A 24,294-nucleotide genomic window follows, 5' to 3' on the forward strand; every position below is an offset into this window, starting at 1 on the left:
CCAGGTATCTTTTATGAGAGAGAGTGAAGACTAAGGGGAACATAAAATACTGTGACTGCCTGGACTCAACTTGGGGTCTATTTCTGGTCGCTAAAGTAACAGAATCTTGACAACTCACTTTTTGTAGATATAAATTAACCTGAAATGCAGAGAACTTGTTGCAATGTACAATTCCTTATTTCCCAGGAGACAGCCAGCATAGTATACTGGTTTGAGCACAGGACTTATGATTCTGGAAACCAGGGTTCAAATCTCTACTCATCCATGTAATCTCACTGGGTGACCCTGGGCAAATCATACTTTCAGAGGTTTATATGATGACAAATCAAATATTGGAATACTTGTCCCTCTAATTTGTTTTTGAAATGTAATTGGAAACAATTTCTTAGCCAGATAAGAAGTCACTGGAGAGTGCTTCCCAGATCAGCTGCTGAAATGGCACAATGCCATTTTGCTTTATTGGCTTGATTCCATAATGCACTGAATGAGGTTGCTGGGTACACAGCACTATTAACAAATAGATGACCTAATGCCTTAGTATAATTAAATTACTTTTATCAACTGCGTTCAGTGAGAAACCACAGGAAAGCTGAAGCAGTGTAGAATCTACTTAGGTTCTTTATAAAATACTGTTTTGAAAAGGAAATTAAACTGCAGACACATAAATTGCAAGATTCATATCAACTTAAGAAGTGCAATCTAATAGAGGCCAGAGATAATATGGTCCTTCTGAAGTTCTCTCTTTTTTTTACTCTTTTAAACCTATCACCAACTACAGTTATGCCTCCATATTTGTGAGTTAAGCAGTCACAGATTTGATTATTTATAGATTATTGTAATTACCTCCACTTCCATTGTTGTCTTTATATGCTCCTGAGACATGTGCTTTGTCTAGGCATTTCTAGGTCCTCTGGTGCATTTCCACCAGAATTTGTCCATAGAATCATGCTGGAGTACCTAAAAGACTTATTGAAGTGTGTTCTCGCATAAATATATATTAGCAAGCATATATTTGTATTTTTCCTCCTATCACAGAGATCTTGTACTCCTAACCTCTATGAATATTGAGGACTGCCTCTACAATCCTACAGTTCTTAGTATCAATATTACTAGTTGAATGTAATGGTTCCCTTTTAATTTTACTTTGTTTTACTTAACTCTACTTATAAAATCTATTTCCATTTTTTTATCTGTTAGGCCAACATGGCTCCTGAACATTTCTTCAAAGCGGACCTTGGTCTTTGCCTTGGCCTTACTCTCCTCTGCTGGCATTTTCTTATTTCTCAAATATAATTCAACATACTACACATGTATTCATCCAGATTCTTCATTCTGCACAAAGAGCACTGAGTGCATGCTAGGGACCTCCTATTTTCATATTTGACATACGCAAAAATGGTTTTGACTAGCATTCTAACCTGAGCTATTTTCAGCAAAGTAGAAGGTGGATTCACTAAATGAAATGACTGCTTTTCTATTAGGGCTGGGCGGTTTCGTTTCGTTAATTCGTAATTCGTTAAAAATTCGTTATTTTTTTGTTAACGAAGCGATAACGAACCATTCTGGAGCAGCTTAAAAACGAAACGAATTTTTCAATTTGTTTCGTAAATGCTTCGTATTTCGTTATGTGTTCGTTTCGTTATTGGTTTGAGGTCGTTTTGTTATTATTTCCGCATGTCTGGAGCAAGTTTTATAGTTGTTTTTTGTTTAATTAGTGAAAAAAAATATAATATCACACCAACAGTCAACAACAGAGGGAGAGGGAAGCTTCAGAAGTTCCCCCTGTCCCATTTGGAGGTTTTTTAGTGTATTGCGCGGTCACGTCCGCCATTAACGAATCGATTCGTTATTGTTTCGTTATTGTTTTGTAATTTTTTTACCATTTACGAAATTTCATAAATATCGAACTTTTTTTAAAAAAAAAATTCGGAATTTTTTTAAATATCGAAACGCAAAAAACCCCAAAAAACGAATCGATTTTAGAAACAAATTTTTCCGTTGTTACCCAGGCCTATTTTCTATGGGTCTCAAATTGAAGAATGATTGTATTCAAGGACACTTTTGGAAGGCTGGCACAACCGTGAGACAAGATAGGCAACTGTATCACAGGGCTGTATTTGAGAAAGCATGCAAAATAGTATTGTTTTCCCCATTATAAACATTCTGTCCCCCATTAAACTGTCCTCAAATTTCTAGAATTGCAAAGAGATGCACTGCAAATCTCTCATACCCAGAGCACTTATATTTACTGCATTAACATTCTCTTGCAAACTTTGTTTGCTCCTTTTCTTCAAATGCCTAAATTGTATTTCTAAATGCACAAGTGAAGTTTATGTTACTGTAATGCTAGAAATTTGAGAAGGAAGATTTCATGGTAGTGGAAGGGAGAATTCTTATTGTGCCTCAACACCTTCATCTCCCTAAAGCTATACTGCTGAATTAAGAGATTGCTTCTAAAAACTGAGGAGTAGCAGTGCTGACCTCCCATCCTTCACATCTGCAGATTCTATCCACTTCATAACACAAGGACATTTTCAAGACACTTCCTTCTCAGAGCCTCACACCACCCATCACACGTCATGTGACTTCTGGCAGAGGAACTGCACCAACTGAGGTGGAAGCATCCTTGGACGCTTCCCTTCAAGTGATGAGGGGAAGCATCGCTGCACTGGAGAGATGCGTGGGGCAACAAGAGTTGCCCCCTTGCACCAACCATTTGCTACACTTGTTGGCAAAACAGTACCCAGAGGGTGGGGTCCCTCATATAAGGTCAATATGCATTCACCCTCTTGCTTACTTGTTTGAGACCTGGGGGATATCTGTCTGTTTTACTAAGTTGCTTTTCCCTCAGGCACAGCACAGATAATATCTGTTAGGATAGAACTTGACTAAGGTTGCTATATTCCACTACCTGCTATCCTGGCATATGATTTGATTTTTTTAATTCAGAAAATTAGCTTTGAATTGTAATAATGCAAATAATGTACATTAATTGTTGCATTTTTAATTTTTCCTTCAGGTTTCAACCATTACGCTTTTACTTTTTTTTTTTTTTTTGCAATTACTGTACAGGTAATCCCCAACTTACAAACAAGATAGGTTCTGTTGATTTGTTCTTAAGTTGCATGAATGGTAAGTTGGAACAGATAAAATTTAAAGTGTAACTCCTATCTATCTGTCTGTCTGTCTCTCTGTCTGTCTATCTATCTATTTATCTCTGGTGTTTGTTTTGTGTCTGTGCCTCTATTCAGAAGATTTAACCTCACTTTCTGTCCCTTTCTACGCTGCCAGTCACACTTCTTATTCTTCCTTCCTCCACATACCTTGGAACCCGCACAGTGCATCCCATTATCCTTCCCTTGTTTCTTGCATTCTGCTGCTCAAGTATTTCACTCTTTCCTTTTGCTCCCTCACCTAACCTTTATTCTCTTTGCAACTCACTCTTTCCTTGCTTCTTGAGTCTCTTGCTTGCTCACATTGGTGGAGTTTCTTCCTCCATCTCCTTTTCCTATATTACCTCATGCCCTCACAATGCATCCGGCCCTTTCTTCTGGCACTCTAGATGAAAATTCAAAGCAACCCTAGTTTTGACTCAATACAAGTAGAGTAGCAACCCCTTCAGGCTAATTGCACGAGCTCTCTCTCTCTCTCAATCTCTCTCTCTCTCTCTCTCTCTCTCTCTCTATATATATATATATATATATGCATGTATTATTCTACTCCTATAAGGTGATGCTACATTGCAGCATTTGTGAGCAGGTACAAGGAAGAGCAATGAGCAAAATGCTCGATGACAGACCTGTATATGGCACACAGCTCACCCTGAACTCTGTAAATTAACTTGATGCCCTTGAGTGGGGTAGAAATTACTATGAAATAAATTTAAGTGGCAGTCCAATTAGTAAAAAATAATTTTACTATGAAGTAAAATTTAAGTGGCAGTTCAATGGATTGCTATACTGGAAGAGTAGTGATGGTGGTCATTACCATGTAGCAAGATGTACCATGAGTCAGAGCTGCATTGCCTCTGTATAATCTACAGTTTTATAAAAGCAAATATTACTACAGCAGACTCTTCTATTAAACTGATGTAGCAAGTTACCCAATATGGCAAAAATAGTGTCGAGATAATAAACCACAAGTATTCAAGGTTACTGCAGTAAACGGAGCAGTAGTGTATGAAGAGCAGATAATAATGCAAGCTTGTTCCTTGGAGCTTGGTTTTACTTTTCCCTATCTACCTGCTGAAGCATTAATTTAGACCTGATGTTAATACACCAACCTTTTAAATCATGATGCTCTGGGCTCATAACACATTTTGTTTATGAAAGCACAATTTTGCTGGCAGCTTCATTAACTTGTAAGGCTGATAATTTGTTTTTGTTGCTTCCCAACAATCTAAATCCTGTTCATTATAAAGAAAGGGGGGGGGAGGCAACTGCAGATGGACACAGATAAAATCCTTTTCCCACCGATATCTCAGAGGAATTTAATAATTCCAAATCTTCTCCACCCTCCTTACATTACAGCAACCTGCTGCAACCCTAAAAAAAAAATACCATTACATTCAACTGAGTCAATGATGTACAAACTAAAACTACCCTTCACTACAAACCCTGACATAATAGTCTGTAATTTCTTAAAATAGCCATTAGAGACTATCAAGTAAATAATGCCCTTTAAGAAAAAGGAGGAAAAAAAATCTGTGTGCTTACAAAGCAATGGATGTCCTAGACACCACTTACTTCCTTATGTGTTCTGACAGCTAGACTCCACCAAGATATTTCTGAACCAGGAACATGCTATTTAGCTACGCACTGTTTGCCAGGCATCAGATACATTCATGCCAAGAAACATACTAGCCTATGTACTCATTTCAGAAATGCCACATAAAAAAGAAAAAGAAAAGAAAAGAAAGATTGGAATCAGTAAATAAATCAGAGGTACTAAAAATAATGGTTTATATGAAACAATATTTTGCTCATGTGCTTGGCTCCACTCTTTTCTCAAGATTATAACTACTACATTTTCCAAGCATTCAAAGTAATGTTATTTGGTCAAATACATGTATTGTATAGATGTTAGGTAGTATTGTACTAGTCCCTGTATAGATAGATAGATTTGTTTTTATGAATATGTAAATTTAAAATAATAAAATATATACAGAAATAAAAAGTCATTACATAGTAAGAATAAAAAAGTAATGTTATTGTTGTGCTGAGTTCATTTGTGTGTCTTTAACACAATGAGTGACAAGTGATATGATATTCTCTCTTTAAGTCTGTTGACTGTTTCATTAAGTTGTGTTATATATTTATACATTTCTTGGGAACCTATTCATTCTCCTACTGCATAGTTTCAAATACACCAACTTCCAGAGCGGTTGACAGATGCAAGAAAAATTGGCTTCTTACATTCAGATTACGGTTGAAAGGAAAAAATAAAGCCCCTTGATGACACTGGGGCCTATGTTTATAGCTGCAAAAAGAAAGGTATATAAGCCCCCAAAGAAAGGGTAAAGTAAAAGTAGCTGCACTTCTAAGAGTGCAGAGCTGCAGGTGGCAATTTTACTGTAAGTTTCTATGAATACAATTTTTGTACTTGAAATCCCTAGGCCACAGTGAGATTTTACTCTCTTTAATAAACAACTCAAATAAAGTCATGACTTGAGTTTAAAGCATAATAACAGTCAAGTTATGGACTTCATGTACTGTTCAATTATCCTGTACTAATATGTTCTTCTCCAAGGCTTTAGCAAATGCTCTTCCATTAGCTGACATAAAGAACATCCAGACACACATCATATAGAAATGTAATATCTGTTCATAAGTAAAAAAAAGAAGAAGAAGAAGAAGAAGAAAAAGTCAGTGAAGGATGTTGGCTCATGATTTAAGTGTTTTCTTTTACTTGATGTCCCTCAGAACTTCCACCTTCCCTAGCCATCACGACAATTGATGGTTGTTGTTGTTCACCCATATTAAAGATGCCAGTCTGAGGTTGATTGTGGTAACATCTACTATCTAATCAGACAGGCCGATTTGCCCGCCATATGCTGCTTCCCCTCCATTTTCGGCACAGAGCCCTTCACACGATGCGCAGGCATTTCCAGTCAGGCTCCATCCCACCTTCCCAGCAATGGGGGGAAGTCAGGCGGTGATGTTCCCCCTCATGGGATGAGAGGCAAGGTAAGATGGGCAATGCGGGGCATGGAGCGACAGCTTCTCCACACACTCCAGCAGGAGCCCATGGATTCTCCCCAGTGTGAAGTGAATGCATGGACCTTTTTGATCAGGTTCCTAAAGTTAAAGGCACCATTGCATACTGGAAGTAGATTTGTTTAGTCCAAGCTAGATTGTGAAGGAGCCCAATATTTTGTAAGGATATAATTTTAGCACATTTATAGAATATTTATTGGGTGAATAACAGGGAGCCCCCCGGTGGCACAGTGGGTTAAAGCACTGAGCTGCTGAGCTTGTTGATCGAAAGGTCGCAGGTTCGATTCCGGGGAGCGGCGTGAGCTTCCGCTGTCAGCCCTAGCTTCTGCCAACCTAGCAGTTTGAAAACATGCAAATGTGAGTAGATCAATAGGTACCGCTCCGGCGGGAAGGTAACGGCGCTCCATGCAGTCATGCTGGCCACATGACCTTAGAGGTGTCTACGGACAACGCTGGCTCTTCGGCTTAGAAAAGGAGATGAGCACCACACCCCAGAGTCAGACATGACTGGACTTAATGTCAGGGGACTACCTTTACCTACCTAACAGGGATCAGCTCTATATATTTTTTTAAATAAAGACAGGGCATTGCATTGATTTTCTTCACTTTCTAATACTTAAAACATTGAATGGGTTTGATATTTAATGATTAAAAATATTGCATTTTTGTTCATGCTACATTTCTATATACCCTTTCATTTTTTAAACTACTCCTTAAGGAATTCCCTTTGTGTGAAATTACCATTTAATCTCCTCTTGTTCTTTTGCTGGACTTTGCTATGATGGAAGTGGTTTGAGGATAAAACTTAAGGGATATCTTTTGTCATGTTCTGTGAAATATGATAAGAGGCAGGTGAGGTGCCTTCAAGGCAGTGCTAATGCAAGAATGACTAATGAATAGGCATGAAAAACAGACACTTGTCAGCTAGGAATTAAATGTAAACCAGGAACATACTGAACAATGCTGTATTACTGTCAAAAAAGATGGATTTCTGCCCTTGGTAGACCTTAAAGACCCCCTATTTTCCTCTCACGCTCTTCTCAATAGTTTTAACTAGTACTTTCTCTCTAAAACAAACATGGTAAGAGCCTAAAGAAAACAAAAGAGGCTTTTATATGATTTTTTCTTTGACTCAAACTTTGATTTAAGGCAAACTGATGGTGCTTTAGCACTTCTGCACACATTTGTTTTAAAGAAAATACCTTTTAAAGACCCCGAAGAATCATTCACTAAAACTTTCTTCAGATATTTGCAAATACATGTAGAACGGAGTCAAGATTTCACATTAGTGCAACTGGTACTTTAAAATCTTTATTCACAGGGTATTTTAAGCATTGGTTTCTTTTTGAGACATATAAAAATATTATTTTTCATCAACAATTCAAGTCCATTAATAAAATGAGCATAATTCTATTGAATTCTTCAACTACAAACCCAAAATAGAGATCTGGTCTTCTGAGATCTTCAGGAGATGCCCTTCTCTCAGTCCCACCTCCATCTCAAACTCAGTTGGTTGGAAGGAGACAGCGAGCCTTCTTGGTGGCTGCCCTTTGACTCTGAAACTCCCTGCCCAGGGAAGCCACAATGGCTTTCTGTTTGCTGTCCTTCCAGCAGGCTAAAATCTTTTTATTCAGGCAGGCTTTTAAAGATGGTGTTTAAGACCATCAAGGGCTGCTGTGATTTTGTGATGCGATTTTATATGATTTTATGGTTTTAACCTGGATTATTTTAATATTAATGTTGTTTAATACTGTTTTAATATTTGTATATTTATATATTTTAAGTTGCACTGAAAGGCTTTTAGTTGTGAGCTGCTTTGAGTCTCTGTATGGATAAACAAAATAAATAAATAAATACACAAGGTTTGTGAGTAGAAAGATATGGACACCAATGCATCACACATACAAAGAATCAGGGAATACACATTCATGTCTCTATCTCCTTTTTCTGAGAGCTGATACTTTTTATTAATTTAGAATTGAACAATAATGCCCTCTAAAGACTCAACATCTTCCTGCTTCTCTCCCCTTTACAGGAGTTCATAGGCAAAAACAGACATATGTTTGCCCTAGAGCAGTGGTTTTCAACCTGAGGGTCCTCAAGTGTTTTGGCCTACAACTCCCAGAAATCCCAGCCAGTTTACTAGCTGTTAGGATTTCTGGGAGTTGAAGGCCAGAACATCTGGAGACCCACAGGTTGAAAACCACTGCCCTAGAGGAAGTTAAAATATAAAATAGGCAGTGTGGAAAGTGGAAGTGAAGGTGTGAGACAAACACAAATCAGAATGATAATGGAAAAATGATTTGCCACATCTTTAAAATTGGCCACTTCAATTTAGATTGATTGTGCAGCTGGGCACTAAATTGGGAAGTATGCAGGTATCACAAGTGGCAGTGTGTCACATTGAGTAAGAGTTCAATGATGAAGGAGTAAGCGTCATAGTGAAGGAAGATTATGCAAGCTTTCCAATACAGATGGAGTATGCCTTTATGTGAAATGCCTGAGTCCAGAATTGTTTTTGGCTTTTGGGGTGTTTTTGGTGGGAATATCTTTATTTGTATATACAAACACCATGAGACATTCTGGAGATGGGACCCAAGTCTAAAAATGAACATTATTATATTGCATATACATCTTAAACACATAGCCTGAAAATAAGTTATGCAATATTTTTTAAAATATTTCTACACAAAACAGAGTTTGTGTACACTGAACGATCTGAAACCAAGGGTGTCACTATCTTAGCAACCCATGAGGAGATTTTTGGATTTGGGGGTATTTTGGAATTCTAGATAAGGAACGTTGAACTTGTACTCAAATTTGAGGTTTGTTCTGTTCAGCTTTGCTGTGTAAAGAGTTCACGACTCAAAACTTCATTGTTACAAAGATATCTCTGTGGTTAATTGTAGACACTTCCACTTCTCTTACTAGCTCCATTTCTTACTACTTTCAAAATCAATTGCCTTGAATGCCTGAGGAACAATGTCAGAGCTGTACAATGGATGATTCCACCTCACAGGAGATAACAACCTTGGGCTTATATAGCAAGGCAAGACATAAATCAGTTTAAACAATACAGTAAAGCTTCAGCATCTTTTAAATACTGGACATCAAAGGTAAAACTTTGTTACAAGCATTCCAATCCAACACAGATTGCATTTTATACATGATTTTATGTGGGGAGTCTCTAAAGGACATCTTTATAGTGATTGATGCATCTTTTCCATCTGGCTAAATTTTGGGAGAACAATTTATCTCAACTATACTTCATGCACTTACACTAGTTTTTCATCTGATTAAAAAGATTTGAGTAGGACCCTTAAGGAACAATATGTAATCTGCTCTTTAAACATTATATCAATTTTATACGATTATACTTGCCACAGTTGCATCCTATGGAATCCTGGGATTTGTAATCTTGTGAGACAAAAGACATCTGTGGAAGAGAAATGCCTAAAATACATCCCATAGGATGGAGCCAAGACAAAGTGGCATTGGAGTCTGATAACTGTATAGTATGAAATAGAAACATCTTTGCAGCTGATCGAATAAATTAAAATATTGTGAGCAGAGGTCTAACTTTCAGAAAACAATATTCTTCATGTTAAGAAAAAGGTATGGCTCCAATATGCACAGCCTCATATGATTAAAATTAAAGTGTGGGTAGATGCATATGCATCTCACCAAACTGTAATCTTCTGTAATATTTATAAACATATAGACATTATTTATATAAACTTTTATTGTTGGTATGTTATATACAGGCAGTCCCAAGTTATGAACATGATAGGTGTTATGAAGTTGAATTTGTATGTAAGTTGGAACAGGTACATTTTTAAGTGTAACTCCGTCCAATATATATATATTGTGTGTGTGTGTGTGAGAGAGAGAGAGCGAGAGAGAGAGAGAGCACAAGCGAGTGAGCTTTGGATACCACACAGGAGAGTGAACTGCCCTGTAGAGTTCGTTGTGCTGTCTGTGCCCCTGTTCAGAAGATTTCATTTTGTGATTATTGGATTATGAAAAAAAAATGTGAATGGTTGTGGAAACAAGGATGGGTGATAAGGCTCCAGTTGAGACACTTTTCCCCCATGATAACTCTTTCAGGAGTGAATTTCCCTTCCTAGAGGTAGATTTCTCTTACTTCCTGTCATCTCACTCCTGTTTGTAATTTTGAACCATTTATAAATTGAGGGCTGTCTGTAGTTGATACACTAAAGAAATCAAAGGAGAAAGGCTAGGAAGGAACTAGTTTCCCCCATAAATACTCCTCTTACCTTTTTGCAAACCTTGACATAACTTATCACCAAGAAATAAAATGAAGTGAAGAAGTAATAGTTCTTTCTCTGCCCTTCCAAATATGAAAGTAACACTAAATTACCTAGTAGCTATAATTTAGTGAGGGATAGAACTGCTACTATTTTGTTTTAGGGAAATGGTTATTCTGGATAGTGATAGAAGAACATCTCATGGTCAAATGTTCTCCTGCCTCTTGCTGAGTTTGCAAAGGTCTGAGGCTAACATTGTGTTATAACAGTTTGAGTAGTAGATTATGACTCTGGTGTTGTAAAAAATAACTTGCTTGGCCATGGAAACTCACTGGGCGATGTTGGGCAAATCACACACTTTCAGCACCAGAAAACCCTGTGATAGGATTGTCATAGGACCTTAAGTCAGAAATGACTGTTACGTATACAATGACGATGACAAAACCATGGGTAACAGCAATACATAGCTTTTTTTGAGCAATGTGCTTTGGAGTCAGGCTGTTTTAGGTACTGAGGTAGTAACATGATTAAAGAGTGGGTTTTGTACCATAGACTGAGGATTTATGCTATACAGACTTTTAAAAAAGAATCCAACAAAATTTAATGATCCCTAAAAATGTGGAAGCAAAGAACCATGTTCTAAAAACTGCAACAACAGTAATAAAATAACTTTAAAACATTTTGTTTTTGTGTTTGTCTTATAAGACCTTAGACCTTGAATTCCTAATCTTTACCTGTGCAACCCTATGATGGAAATTCAAAGGGTAAAATTCTAACGACAGCTCTATTGCTTGATATTTCTTCCAGTACCATCTTGTTTATTTTCAAATAAGCAGAGATTCTATTTTCATTTTTAATGGAAACCTCATTATGGAGACAAAATGTATTTAGGTTCCATTATTCATGTTAAATAAATTGCTCAGTTGTTTCCAAGGTAATTGTACAATATTTTCCAAATTCTTCCTAGTTAAGATAAGTTGCATAAATTGGAATTTGCTAACAGACAGAGAATCATCAAATACAAAGTCTATACCTGAAGGTAAATCTTTGTGGTAGAGTTTATTATTAAGCCCATACCTTCAGATAAGATCATGAATCCTTCCCAGCTTTCTATTCACCCCCCCCCCCCTCTTTAATGTTCTCTTGAGGGAAAAAAGTGTGCTGTCATTGCTTCAGTTCACTGAATTGATCATTCTCTACTGGTATCTTTAGCTGTAATCATACAGCTCAACAGAGACAACGTCATGACCAGATATTTAAAAAGAAATACCTTACTTCTGTGATTTATCAAGTATGTCAAATTCAGACTGAAGAAACACTGCAGAGGCTAAATAAATATTCATAACTCAGCAAAGATATAACTTGGGTTAAATAAGACACTCCATATTAACTGAAGACTTCTTGTTAATTCATTTGGTTTTGAGTAAACATTCTATACAATCTATATAAATAATTAAAATAATAGATAACAAGATTTTCAACTTACAACCATCTGACTCAAAGGGGAAAGATGTTAAGAACCAACCCTGTATGTATGTTGAAAGCAAATTAGAAACAGGCATTTTCAGCAGAATCTGATAGCATTACCTGGAACCCAGAGCACTCAATATTTTTGACAGTTGATTCAGTGGTATATTAATATACAACATGTTTTTACTTCTATTCAATTCCTACAGATGCTGACAGTGTGAGAATTCCTAACTCATCTGTTCTGATAGTGTTTATTTTAAAAGTTTGAGTGGTAGCCCCATGGTTCTTATAAAATGTAGTTTTAAGGGGAAGGACTACAATTGAAGATGGGAAGCTGTCCAGTAGCAACAGTCACAAAGCTGTCCAAACTCGCTGTAAAAAACAAAACCAGGTAGTACTGACTGTTCTGAGTGGTTAGCAAGAATGGAACAATTTCCAGATCCAGATAATAGCATGTTTAATGTACTGCTTTGGTGACAAACATTTGACAGCTCAAAGAACAACATCCTGTAAAAAGCAGTTTTAATCTCTACTGGAGTTTTCGTTTTGAAATGTAAATACTCAGCAGTAACATTGTTGCATGCAAGAAGACTTTTCTTCATGTCAGGGTAGATTACCCTGAGCATTTTCTATTTTTTTCCAATTTTTGAGCTTTTATTTCAAGTTTTGCAGAAAACATATCTTATGCAAAACAAGAATAATATGGGGTGGGGTGTGTGTGTGTAACCCAAATATTGTTTTTCAAATATTTGTTTTATTCCTTCTGTTGATAAAATATTGTGGTGGTTGACTCTTTAAAAATGAAGTATCTTGAGATATTGACAGTTCCTCTTTTGTTTTCTCAAGAATGGGAACATTTCTAATTGTTTATTCCAATGGGAACAGACTCACTTATACAAGGGAATATATGAAAGTGTTGACTCTACCAAAGGGCCTTTTGATTGTGGATAGCTACTCCAGTTGGGTCTAATAACTGAAAATAGGTCTTTGGTTGCAAGCAAGAGATAACTGAATTTTGACAACTCTGCTTTCATGACAGATAGTAAATAACTCCTACAACTTAGGCATGATTATTGTGCAACAGTACTCCATGATCAACTATCCATTACATTGTACATGGGTGCCTTTATATGTATTCCTGGACACTTCTTACAACTTTCAGAACGCAGGGAGTTCAGAAGTCATATTAGACTTCATCCTCTCCACTAATTTTATCTCACTGATGATGCTATAGTCCTTTACTATGCCGCAACACAATATTTTGTCTATTCATCGTGTTTTGTCTTATCGGCACTGTCACCATTATTTAAGATGTGGATGTGAAAATAAACTTCAGAAACCATAATGTATGAGCATCGGACTCTAAAAGAAAAACATCAGCAGAACAGTGACTGTTAATAATGAATGTGTAATTGTTATTTTTGGCTTTCGGGTTTTTTTTATATATAAATGCCTTTTCCATGAACAGAGGGCTAATCAATCAGAAAACCTCTGTGCTTTTCACTACCACATTCATCCTATCTGTGAAAAGTGTACTATCTATGAGTGGAAGCTACTATTAGAATTTCTTTTTTATTAAAACAAACTTGTGGAAAAGTGAGATTTTTCAGATAACTCTACTGAAAAAGATGCTTTTAAATCAAGTCCAGTAACAACAAATCATTAGGTGATATTGAATTCTTCCTTTAAAAGGCATTTATTGAGTTATTCTTCATTTGCTTTCTAGATGATCCATAAAGATGTATTTATCTATCTTCAAGGTATTTCAAAAGCACTATTTATTTGACAGAATTCTAAAATTATGTTGCTCATTTTCACAACCCAAAAAACATTTGCTTTTAATATTTGAAGTGAAGAAGGGATTGAAACTTGAACAAATATAATCTATGGGGAATGTACATACAGTATAGTTGTGTAGTTCTGTATGAAAAGCATAATAAACTAAGATGTGGAAAAAGGGCAAAAACAATGAGCCATAAAATCCAACTTCTTTTGCTTCCACTGACACTTGCACAGACACCTACAAGAAGATTTTGCCTCTTTCTAAAGAATAGTTTATTTATTATTTATTTATTTGCTTTATTTCTATACCGCATTTTTCAGCCTAAATTAGTTCTTAAATTAATTCTTTAAAAGACACAGAATAATCTGTAAAGAATAAGAATAATCTGGCTAAAGATGTTACTGAAATATGGGTTAATTTTAAAAAATAGATATGGCCAGGATTTTCTCCTCTAATTGCCACTGGCTACAATATGCTCCAGGTCTGAAGCACTTCAAGCAGTTATTATTAACATTTTAGGTCCTAAATAATTTTTGACCTTTGTGTTTGAAGACCAGTCTTTGCTTCTATATGTCTCTCTGTAGACTGACATTTACTGCAAGGGCCCTCCTACATACCCCATCAGTGGAAGAAATAGATTGTGTGGGGATATGGGGGAGGTCTTTGGGGCCTGATTATTTCAGTCAAATCTGCACATACCCATGGCTTTAACCTGTTTCAATCCGCTATGTATTTCATCTGTTTGAATTATCTTTTATTGTACACATTTTGAATTACTTTAAATTGTGTATCACATCTGAGAGCTCGTGTTGGAGTTTATAATAGGAATATTACAATAATCAACCAATGTCTTTGTGGATTTCTAACAGTCACAGCAATGCCGGTACAATGAAATTGTTGATGTGTCTCTCTCCAGAACCTAGAAGCTTCGTAATCAATGTAACAACCTCTGCAGGTTACATACATACAATCTCCCATGGCACATTATCTTCAATGCCTGGATCTAAGGAACAACTCCTGAGGAGTAGGCATCTTATTAATACCTCACATAAATATTTGAGACCCTTGTTACTTTCCACCCCATTTATGTTGTGACAAATTCTACATTTTAACTGATTGCATTGTTATATATTTTCTGCCTAGCCCTGTAATTTTTAAAACAAATATACATTTATGTTCAATTGAGTATTTCCCTTCATATGTTCAGATTAGATTTTCCTAGTTCTGTAAGATTTATGGTAGAAAAGGGATGTTGAAGGAATGTGAGTAGGTGACTTAATGGAGACTGGAAAAAGTCTCCATTAAAGAATACACATTAATTGTATCAACTCAAGAAATAGACATTATGGTGGTTTAAAATGGAGAGGAAAGTGACTCTTTCTTCTACATCTGCTGCAAAGCACTAATTATGTTGTAGTGGCACAGTGCAACTTGTGTAGAAATGGCTAGAACTGGCCATTAAGAGAAGCAATGGATGCAAGCCGAGTCCTTTATGCTTTTCTTTCCTCTCAGCAACTATAACTGCCTTCATTTAATGCACTTATTAAAAATGAAAAATCTCAACTTATGAGATAGAGAACAAGAGGAGTGTGCTTTCCCCCTCTCACTTCTTTGTGCTGCACACAATATTAACTGCGCTCTCCATCTGATATGCTCTAAAGCAGTTCCATTAATTTCTGTAGTGTTATTCTGGGGCAAAAAGACTAAGGGGTATGTGGCAGCTCTTGAAAAATAAAACATTCACTTTATACATTGAGAAATACTGGCTTTCTTCATATAGTTCTATTCACTAGTCAGGACTGAACTACTTCTGTGAGGAGTAGGGATACAATTTTTCAGTAATTTCACTCCCTGAGGATGTGACAAATAAGTGCAGAAATTTTCTTCAACAACAACACAGTTTTGAAGTTTATTTACAGACAATATTTATCTCTGCAAAATTCTCACACTACATTTTTGCACAGCAAATAGAATTTTCAAAACTGGGAAAACTAATTTTGCACAGAATATTACCTTTTGTACAAAAAAAAAAATTGTTTCCTGCACATAAAATGGTGTGTCAATGAAAAAAAAAACTCTTTTTTTTTTTACATAGAAAACATTTTAATGTGGGAAACAATTTTTTGGTGTGAGAAAATGCAGAGAATAGAAAACATTTTAATGTAGGAAACATTTTTTTTGGTGTGAAAAAATGCAGGTAATGTTGTGCAGAATAAATTACCCCTCTATTCTGCTTTGGCCCCCTCTATTCTGCTTTGGTTAGACCACATCTGGAATATTGTGTCCAATTCTGGGCACCACAATTCAAGAGAGATATTGACAAGCTGGAATGTGTCCAGAGGAGGGCGACTAAAATGATCAAGGGTCTGGAGAACAAGCCCTATGAGGAGCGGCTTAGGGAACTGGGCATGTTTAGCCTGAAGAAGAGAAGGCTGAGAGGAGATATGATAGCCATGTATAAATATGTGAGAGGAACCCACAGGGAGGAGGGAGCTAGCTTGTTTTCTGCTTCCTTGGAGACTAGGACACGGAACAATGGCTTCAAACTACAAGAAAGGAGATTCCATCTGAACATTAGGAAGAACTTCCTGACTGTGAGAGCCGTTCAGCAGTGGAACTCTCTGCCCCGGAGTGTGGTGGAGGCTCCTTCTTTGGAAGCTTTTAAACAGAGGCTGGATGGCCATCTGTCAGGGGTGATTTGAATGCAATATTCCTGCTTCTTGGCAGGGGGTTGGACTGGATGGCCCATGAGGTCTCTTCCAACTCTTTGATTCTATGATTCTATGATTCTATGATTCTATGAAATCCAGGATTCAGCATCTCATAGTTTCCAAAACCTTGAGAAACATGTTTTTCAAGCATTTTTGAATATTTTTCAACATTCTTTCCATTAGTCATCATAACCAAAGAAAAGTGGTCTTGCCTTCCTTCCTTGGTCTTTTGAATATCCTGAAAATTTGTTCTGTGGGGAAGAGAAATATTTTGAAATAGGTGTTTGCATGGAACCAGAGTTAAAAGCAAAAAAAGGATGAGTAAAACTTTTTTGTCATGCTAGCAAGTGCTGATGCAACTCTAGATTTAAGTTTTTATGCAATATTTTCTTCTTTACTGCCAATATATCTCTGATACATGACATTTTGACTGCAAGTCATAGAAACTGGTCTGGTTGTTATCTGAAAATGTACTTTTCCAAACCCCAAATGCGTCACAAGCTTCTTAATAAACATGGATCACATTAGGTGGGGGAACCTGCCTAAGGCCACACACTGAAACCATTACTCACTTGAGCCAGGTATCTGAATGCTTCATTTACTGCATCAATTTATATATTTAATTTAGTTAATGGTTGAACTAAACATCTAATAAACTCAAAAATGGCATTTCCCAAAGATGAGAATTTTCCCTGAGGTCCATTCCACCTGCATTATGGCAGATAGCTGTGCAAGCCAAAGTCCATGAAGCAGACCTTCCCAAGCACTCCAATGCAGATAATGGAGATTCACATTTCCAAACATTAAAGTTGTACTAACATCACACTTCAGAATTGCATAGTCATTTCCTCCAAGTTTTCAGTTTGTAGACTGACTAATACTGTATGCTTTACACTGGCACAACAATTTCTGGCTACTGCCATTTTTAATCATTTTCGTATTTGCTGTTCAGTGAAACAGAAGCAGCTCTTATTCTGAGCTAGACCATTGGCCTATACAGATTAGTATTCTCAATTCTGATTTATTTATTATTTATTTCCTATATTTATATCCCGCCCTTCTCACCTCTGGGGGGTGGGGGCTCAGGGTGGCAGTGACTCTCTAAAATTTACAGATGTAATTCTTACTTGTAGCTCTCCTTGAAGAAAGAAACATGTAATTTTCTTCCACTGCACTGAAGACTATTTCACAACTCAGGACTATTTTAAGCAAAATTGACATGTGTTTGTTTTGTACAGAAAATTTTATTTTCCAAGCAGGAAAAATAATTTTAAAATGAGTCTGATACCTACATAATTTTGTTTGTCATGCATCTGCTAGTTAGCCCTTGTGTTTGGGGAAATAATAAAAACATTCAATAAATTATTAAAATAGATATGATATTTATAGTGTTTACCTCCACAAAATGGGAACACAACTGGACTGCAAGTCACTGTAACTGGACAGTCAATCTCCCTTTTATGCTGAACAGCAAAAGTTGTTTGTTTGTGTTTTCACTGTCTAAAACATTTACACAACTTTAAATGGCAATTGCCAGCAAGCAGCTGCCAAATCCAACCCATCAGTTTAATTGCTAATTATTAGTGTGGGTTCAAAGAAAATATTTTCTTTAAAAATGCAGAAGGGCTATTAAGCATCTGTAACATTTGTAGTTTTAAACTAGAGACTTAACTAAGGGAAAATGCACCAGAATTTACTGTAAGTAGTATTCACCATTAACTAAACTTATTTTTTTCCTGCTGGTGCCATGAAATTATGACTGAGAAAGACTCAAGAGACAGCGAAAAAGCCAATGCACCAACCAAGCAAAATTTGATCAATGAATTTAAACAAAAATCACAAATGGAAAACAGAGTAAAAATAACAGAAATATCAGATATCATTGTCATTTTCTATTTAAAGTCTCCTACTTGAAGTATTCCAATAGTTTCTATAGTATTTTATGGAAAATGTATGCATCCCAGTAAAACATTTTTATTGAGGAACCAGCTGTCCCCTGCCACGCGTTGCTGTGGCCCAGTCTGTTGATCTGAAAAATAGAGTAACGAGGAAGTGTTGGTTTCTTATATATGTAGTTTCTTTATGCTTATGGGTAAACAGTATTTCTTGCTGTTTCTTTGTCAGTGTTGATGTGGAGAGTTTCTGTTTTGCCCACCCTGAGACATGCAAGATATCATTGTCCTTCTTTAAGGGTCCCTTTCAAATCTATGATACTATATCTCTCTGTGTGTGAATCATATCTATCTACCTATATCTATATCTATGGCTGGATGGCTCTGTGTGGGAAGTTTGCCCCAATTCTGTCGTTCGTGGAGTTCAGATTGCTCTTTGATTGTAGGTGAACTGTGAATCCCAGTGACTACAACTCCCAAATGTCAAGGTCTATTTCCCCCAAATGCCATCTTGGGCATATTGAGTGCTTGTGCCAAGTTTGATCCAGATCCATCATTGTTTGAGTCCACATTGTTCTCTGGATGTAGGTGAACTACAACTTCCAAACTCAAGGTCAATGCCCTTCCAGTATTTTCTGTTGGTCATGGGATTTCTGTGTGCCAAGTTTGGTTCAATTCCATCGTTGATGGAATTCAGAATGCTCTTTGATTGTAGGTAAACTATAAATCCCAGCAACTACAATTCCCAAATGACAAAATCATAATTTTTTGACTGATGGTCACTCCTTGTGTTGTGAGACGGGTTTTTTTTGCCAAATGTGGTGTGATTTCATTCATTAGTTCTTTTGTTTTCAAGGTACTCATTATGCACAGAGCATTTTTAGATAGATAGCTAGATAGCTAGATAGCTAGATAGCTAGATAGCTAGATAGCTAGATAGCTAGATAGATAGACAGACAAATTCATTTTTACTCAAAATGAAATATTTCATTAACCTGGTAGGCTGGCTTCTAGTGGGCATTCACCAAATGCTTTTCTGATCTGGTTTGACTAAGATAAAAATGTTCTCAAAAATGTACAAAACAAAACAAAACAAAAACCCCTGCCTCAATGTGTCTTGCTTCCACTGTAAGTCAGGGTAAACTCATTTCAGTCTACATATGGCTGGAATGAGAATCTGCAAAGTAAATACTGCATTAGGAAACACCTCGCTTTTGAGATTAATGAAAATTAAATATTTGTATAATAAAGTTAGATAGCTGTGTTTCTAAGAATTGCTCACCCTGAGTTCTTTTAAGAAAGCAGTGAAGTATAGATATGAAAGCAGAAGAAAGAATTCATTATTATTATGAATGTCAATCAGGTAAATATAGCATTAAATACTTTATTCCCTCTTTAATTAAGGCAAACTTAGCCACATATATTCTCTATTCATACTGGTAAAAAGTGAAATGGAATAGTTACACAGATCTCATCTACCACCATGAGATTCCATTTATCCTGTCAAAAGGTTTATTTAGGTAAAATAACTGTTTGTTTGACTGCAGACAATTTCTCTGGATTAAAGGCCATTACTAGCAGTGCACTTCAGATTTGACAGATTAATGGATCCACATGGTACAGCTCTTAAGTTCAAGTGTCTGTCAAGAGAAATAAATATCCAACTTTGAATTGTGAAGTTTGAGAGGAAAAAACCCAATTTACTTCAATTTCTTCTGCAGTGCCCAAAGAAATACTAACAATGGACTTCAGAATCCAACCAATTATCACAGGTTTCTGTTAGAGACATTTAGAAAATGAATACAGAAAAGCTAAGTAATGCACCTGAAAGGCAATAGTAATAGTAGCCAGAGTCTGAAAAGTTACGTTTTTGGATTACAACTTCCAAAATTTCCCAGTTTGCATTAAGAAGTTATCCAAAATTAATTTTCCCATGCTTTTCACATTTTCATAGAAAAGAATTGGAGCACATGTTACCGAGCTGCTTTAGTTGTGGTCAAGATTGGAAAGAAATATTGATGAGTAGAAACACATAAGACAGGAGATGCTGCAGCAGTTTGTATTTACCAGAGTCTTCAGGAAACAGTAAGACTCTGTCCTCTCCACTCCCCAAACTTCTTTTGAACTTAAGAGCTCAGTTTGCAACAATTAAAGTAAGTTAAGGGTAAAGAGAGAAAGTGATAAGAGGACACGGAAACTGGGACACTTTAAAAACAGTTGAAAAAACCAAACTGGGACAGATGGAGAGGGTATGTTTTTAAGCTAGATGAAGCTAAATTAATGCATTGCTATCACAAGCTCCGGTTATAGCTATGTTTATACAGCAATCTGTTTTTGATAGGCAATAATGACAAGGTTCTATTAAGGCCTATCCAAGACAATTTGTTGCCTGAAGGACATAAGATTTATTTTTGGAAACCACTTGGGGTCCCTTTGAGTATGGGAGAAAGGTGGCATATGTATAAATTAAAAAATAAAATAAAAAATAAGTAAAATAAATGAATAAGATGGCATTTCCTCCGGTTCCATTTCTCTACACCAGTAGTTCTCAATCTATTGGTCCTCTAGTTATGTTGGGCTTCAACTCCCAGAAATCCCAGCCAATTTACCAGCTGTAAAGAATTGTGAGAGCTGAAGTCCAAAACACCTGGAGGACCAAAGGTTGAGAAACATTGATCTACATCAATGTTTCTCAACTTAGGGTCCCCAGATGTTTTTGGCCTCCAACTCCCAGAAATCCCAGCCAGTTTGAGAACCAGTGGCCTACACAGATAAGCTGATATGAAATCTAATTTCACTACACTGTCAACAACAGCAAGTGCATCTGAACTGAAGTTGGTAAGCAAACTTAAGATACTGGGCAAGGATAGCTATATGAAGTCAGGGTGAATGGTAGCAGGAAGGATACTGCTATTGACTCATCCTCCAGTTTCAGAGGTAACTGGCTCACTCTGCCTAATGACAGAGCCAATCTTGTGAATAATAAAAGTAGTACAATGTGGAGTTTCATCTAGATTTTCAACATCCACCTTACTAAGAAGCCTTAATTTCTGAACTGAACTGGAGTTTAAGCGGAATGACACTTAGGCACCAGGAGTTATTATTATTATTATTATTATTATTATTATTGCTCAAATTACTTGGTACATTTAATGGAACAATTATAATAAGATTCTGCTACTAACAACCTTTACTTCTCATAACTACTTCAGAAACCATTTTAAAAAATCAAATAATACAGCAAAAAAACTCCACAAGTAGCCTTTTTTTCTTAACCTCAGTACATGACTGTACAGCTTCTGAAGGAATCTTCAAGAGAAAAAAAGATATATTGGAGCAGGGTAAACATGTTTAAAATAAGTCCATTTGATACAATCAATTTTCTTTCACACTTTCTCATTGTTGAGGATATACACAATTTAGGAAACAGACTAAGCATGAAATTCTGGGTTAAGGTTAACCAGTACAGATCTCTACATGGCTGAAGAAGTATGCAAAGAGTGCTTGCACAACATTATCCTTGTGATACAAAACTCCAAGAAGTCATATTCAAAGGTAAGCACTGATATTTGGTACTGCTGACTTTGGTGGCAGATTATTATTCAAACAGAGTAAGAGTCATGCAGATATCATAAAAATATACTAAAATAAAATACTTACATGCAATACGAACATAAGCTTTTCTGCTCTTAGTAGTGCCAGCTGAGCTCCAGGCAACACACTGACACCAGTAATCTTCAGGGCCAAAGAGTTCTTCAACTTGCTGGCGTGAAATCTCAATGCTTACTTCTCGGACAATCAGTCCTACAAAAACACAACCAATACTTTCATGTTTATTTCAGAACTTGGAGAAGCCATGCCAATGTCAAATGCAATAAATAAAAATCAGAAGACTTGCAAGAGTAATTGAGTCCTGTAACTTCAGCAAGACTACAAGTCTGATCTCATGCATCAAATGTCAATGATTCATATAACACAACACATGTGGATAATAAAAGAACAGGGGATCCATGAAATGACTAGGGAGGAAGGGGAATTATTCCTCTTTGGCATGACACTTCTATTTATCCTGTGAGGGGCCTGAATTTACTACACCAGTGTAAATATTCACAGCCTTGACTTTTAGTATATTTTGCTCAAAGTCCCTGTCTCCTCACACCTATTCCTTGTGTCTAGGTTTTGTTTTTGTTTTTTTGTTTTTGTCGTGTCAGGAGCGACTTGAGAAACTGCAAGTCACTTCTGGTGTGAGAAAACTGGCTGTCTGCAAGGACGTTGCCCAGGGGACGCCCGGATAATTTGAGGTTTGTGGGGACATGAGAGAAGCCTCCCACAAAGATGATAAAACATCAAATCATCCGGGCATCCCCTGGGCGTCTAGGGTTGAAAAACTTAAGAAAGTGTCAAGTATTTACTTTCTGTGCATCTTTTGAAAATGTGAAACTGCACTTCTCCCAAGAATCTAAAACATATCTTATTTCTATTTAGACGTCCCACTGCATTCTGGCTCAATACTATGGAATCATGGAAGCTGAAGTTTTACAAGGTCTTTAGCCTTCTCTGCTATAGAGTGTTGATACCTCAGGATTCCATAGCGTTGAGGTATGGCAGTTAAAGTGGCGTAAAATTGCATTAATTCTACATTACACCTCATGTTAGATAACTCTAAAACATTAAAAAGAGGTTAAAATTTACTCCCATATACATTTTGCCAAAAAACAACCCAAATTCTGTGTGTAGACTCACAGTAACTTCAAAGTGATGTTACTAGAACTTTATGCTACTTTCATTATTAAATATATGTATATTTTAAAAATGCATCTAAATTACACTGTTTGGACAGGCAAATACAATGATTATATATTATGCCCATTTTTCCAGTCTGAACTAACGGAACAGAGGTCTGTGATGTGTATGTAGATGAATTACAATCCTCTGACAGCAAACTGAATTCATCTCTGCACAGCTGTTTCCTCTCTGCCTGTCCTATGCAAGGTCATATTGTTAGCACAAGTATCCCTAATTGCTATTTGTGTTCTACAGCTGAAATCAGCCAAATCCTTTATTTTTGCCTCCAGTCTCAAAGAGGTTTCAGTGAGGTTATCAGCAATTAATTATTGTTTCCCTACAGTTGCATGCAGCCACTTATGAGGAGGATGTATGCCAATTCTATTAACAACAACAAACAAAAATCTCAGTATAATATTAGAAAACCTAAAATACATGAATACTACTGTTCAAACTGGTAGCTGGGGAAATGTGTTGATTTGAAACCTTTTTCGTACTTAGAGGGTTGTTATTATTTTAATATTATTAGTTTCATTTTCCTTGACATTTTGCACATATTAAATTAGGAACTGTTGTGAACTCCACATACTAGTATTTAACTCTGAAATGAACAAACCAAGATGGGGAGAGATTATATATTGGTTGGGGGGAGGGGAGGGTCGCCAGCATGCCTTCCTTTATTTGCCTTCTATCTGAATTCTAGCAAGAGGTCAAGGGATTTCCTCTGTCCAGTTTCTAGCATGGGGAAACAAACTAATCAATTTAAAGTATTGGCAGAAGCTACATAAGGAAAACAATTTAGCCTTAACCTGGCAAGGTGGAAGATGTTCCTCCCAATCCAATTTGTAAATTAGATCTTTTACATGCCTGCGTACTTTTAAGAAGATTCTAAAGCAAATCCACCCGTTTAAGGCTATGCATCAGGAAGAGCCTTTATATCTTTTCTTTTTAACTGTGTCTACCAATCAGGATTGAGATCAGAGCAAAACTGGATTGAGATCACAGCAAAACTGGGATGAAGGGGAGATGAGAAGGATATTCAGAGACTGTTTCTATCTAAGGTAGCCAGAAAGGGTCAAATCCATTTCTTTTCATTGCATTCCAAACATATGCAAAGTTTTGAACATTTGATGCCACGTGTACTTATAACACAGAGCTTGTGAATCTATA

The 24,294-nt window shown here is 36.5% G+C and overlaps 1 protein-coding gene across 5 annotated transcripts in view; it reads right to left on the reverse strand.

The window, feature by feature from the left end:
* Positions 1 to 24,294, reverse strand: part of UNC5C (unc-5 netrin receptor C) — a 370,394-nt gene that overhangs the window by 100,007 nt on the left and 246,093 nt on the right. For all 5 annotated transcript variants that reach the window (XM_060779209.2, XM_060779211.2, XM_060779210.2 and 2 more), the window contains one exon: positions 22,000 to 22,143. In XM_060779209.2, the coding sequence (XP_060635192.2) occupies positions 22,000 to 22,143 (144 nt within the window). The remainder of the gene's footprint in view (positions 1 to 21,999; positions 22,144 to 24,294) is intronic.

Source organism: Anolis sagrei, chromosome 5, assembly GCF_037176765.1.
Source record: "Anolis sagrei isolate rAnoSag1 chromosome 5, rAnoSag1.mat, whole genome shotgun sequence".
Lineage (NCBI taxonomy): Eukaryota > Metazoa > Chordata > Lepidosauria > Squamata > Dactyloidae > Anolis > Anolis sagrei.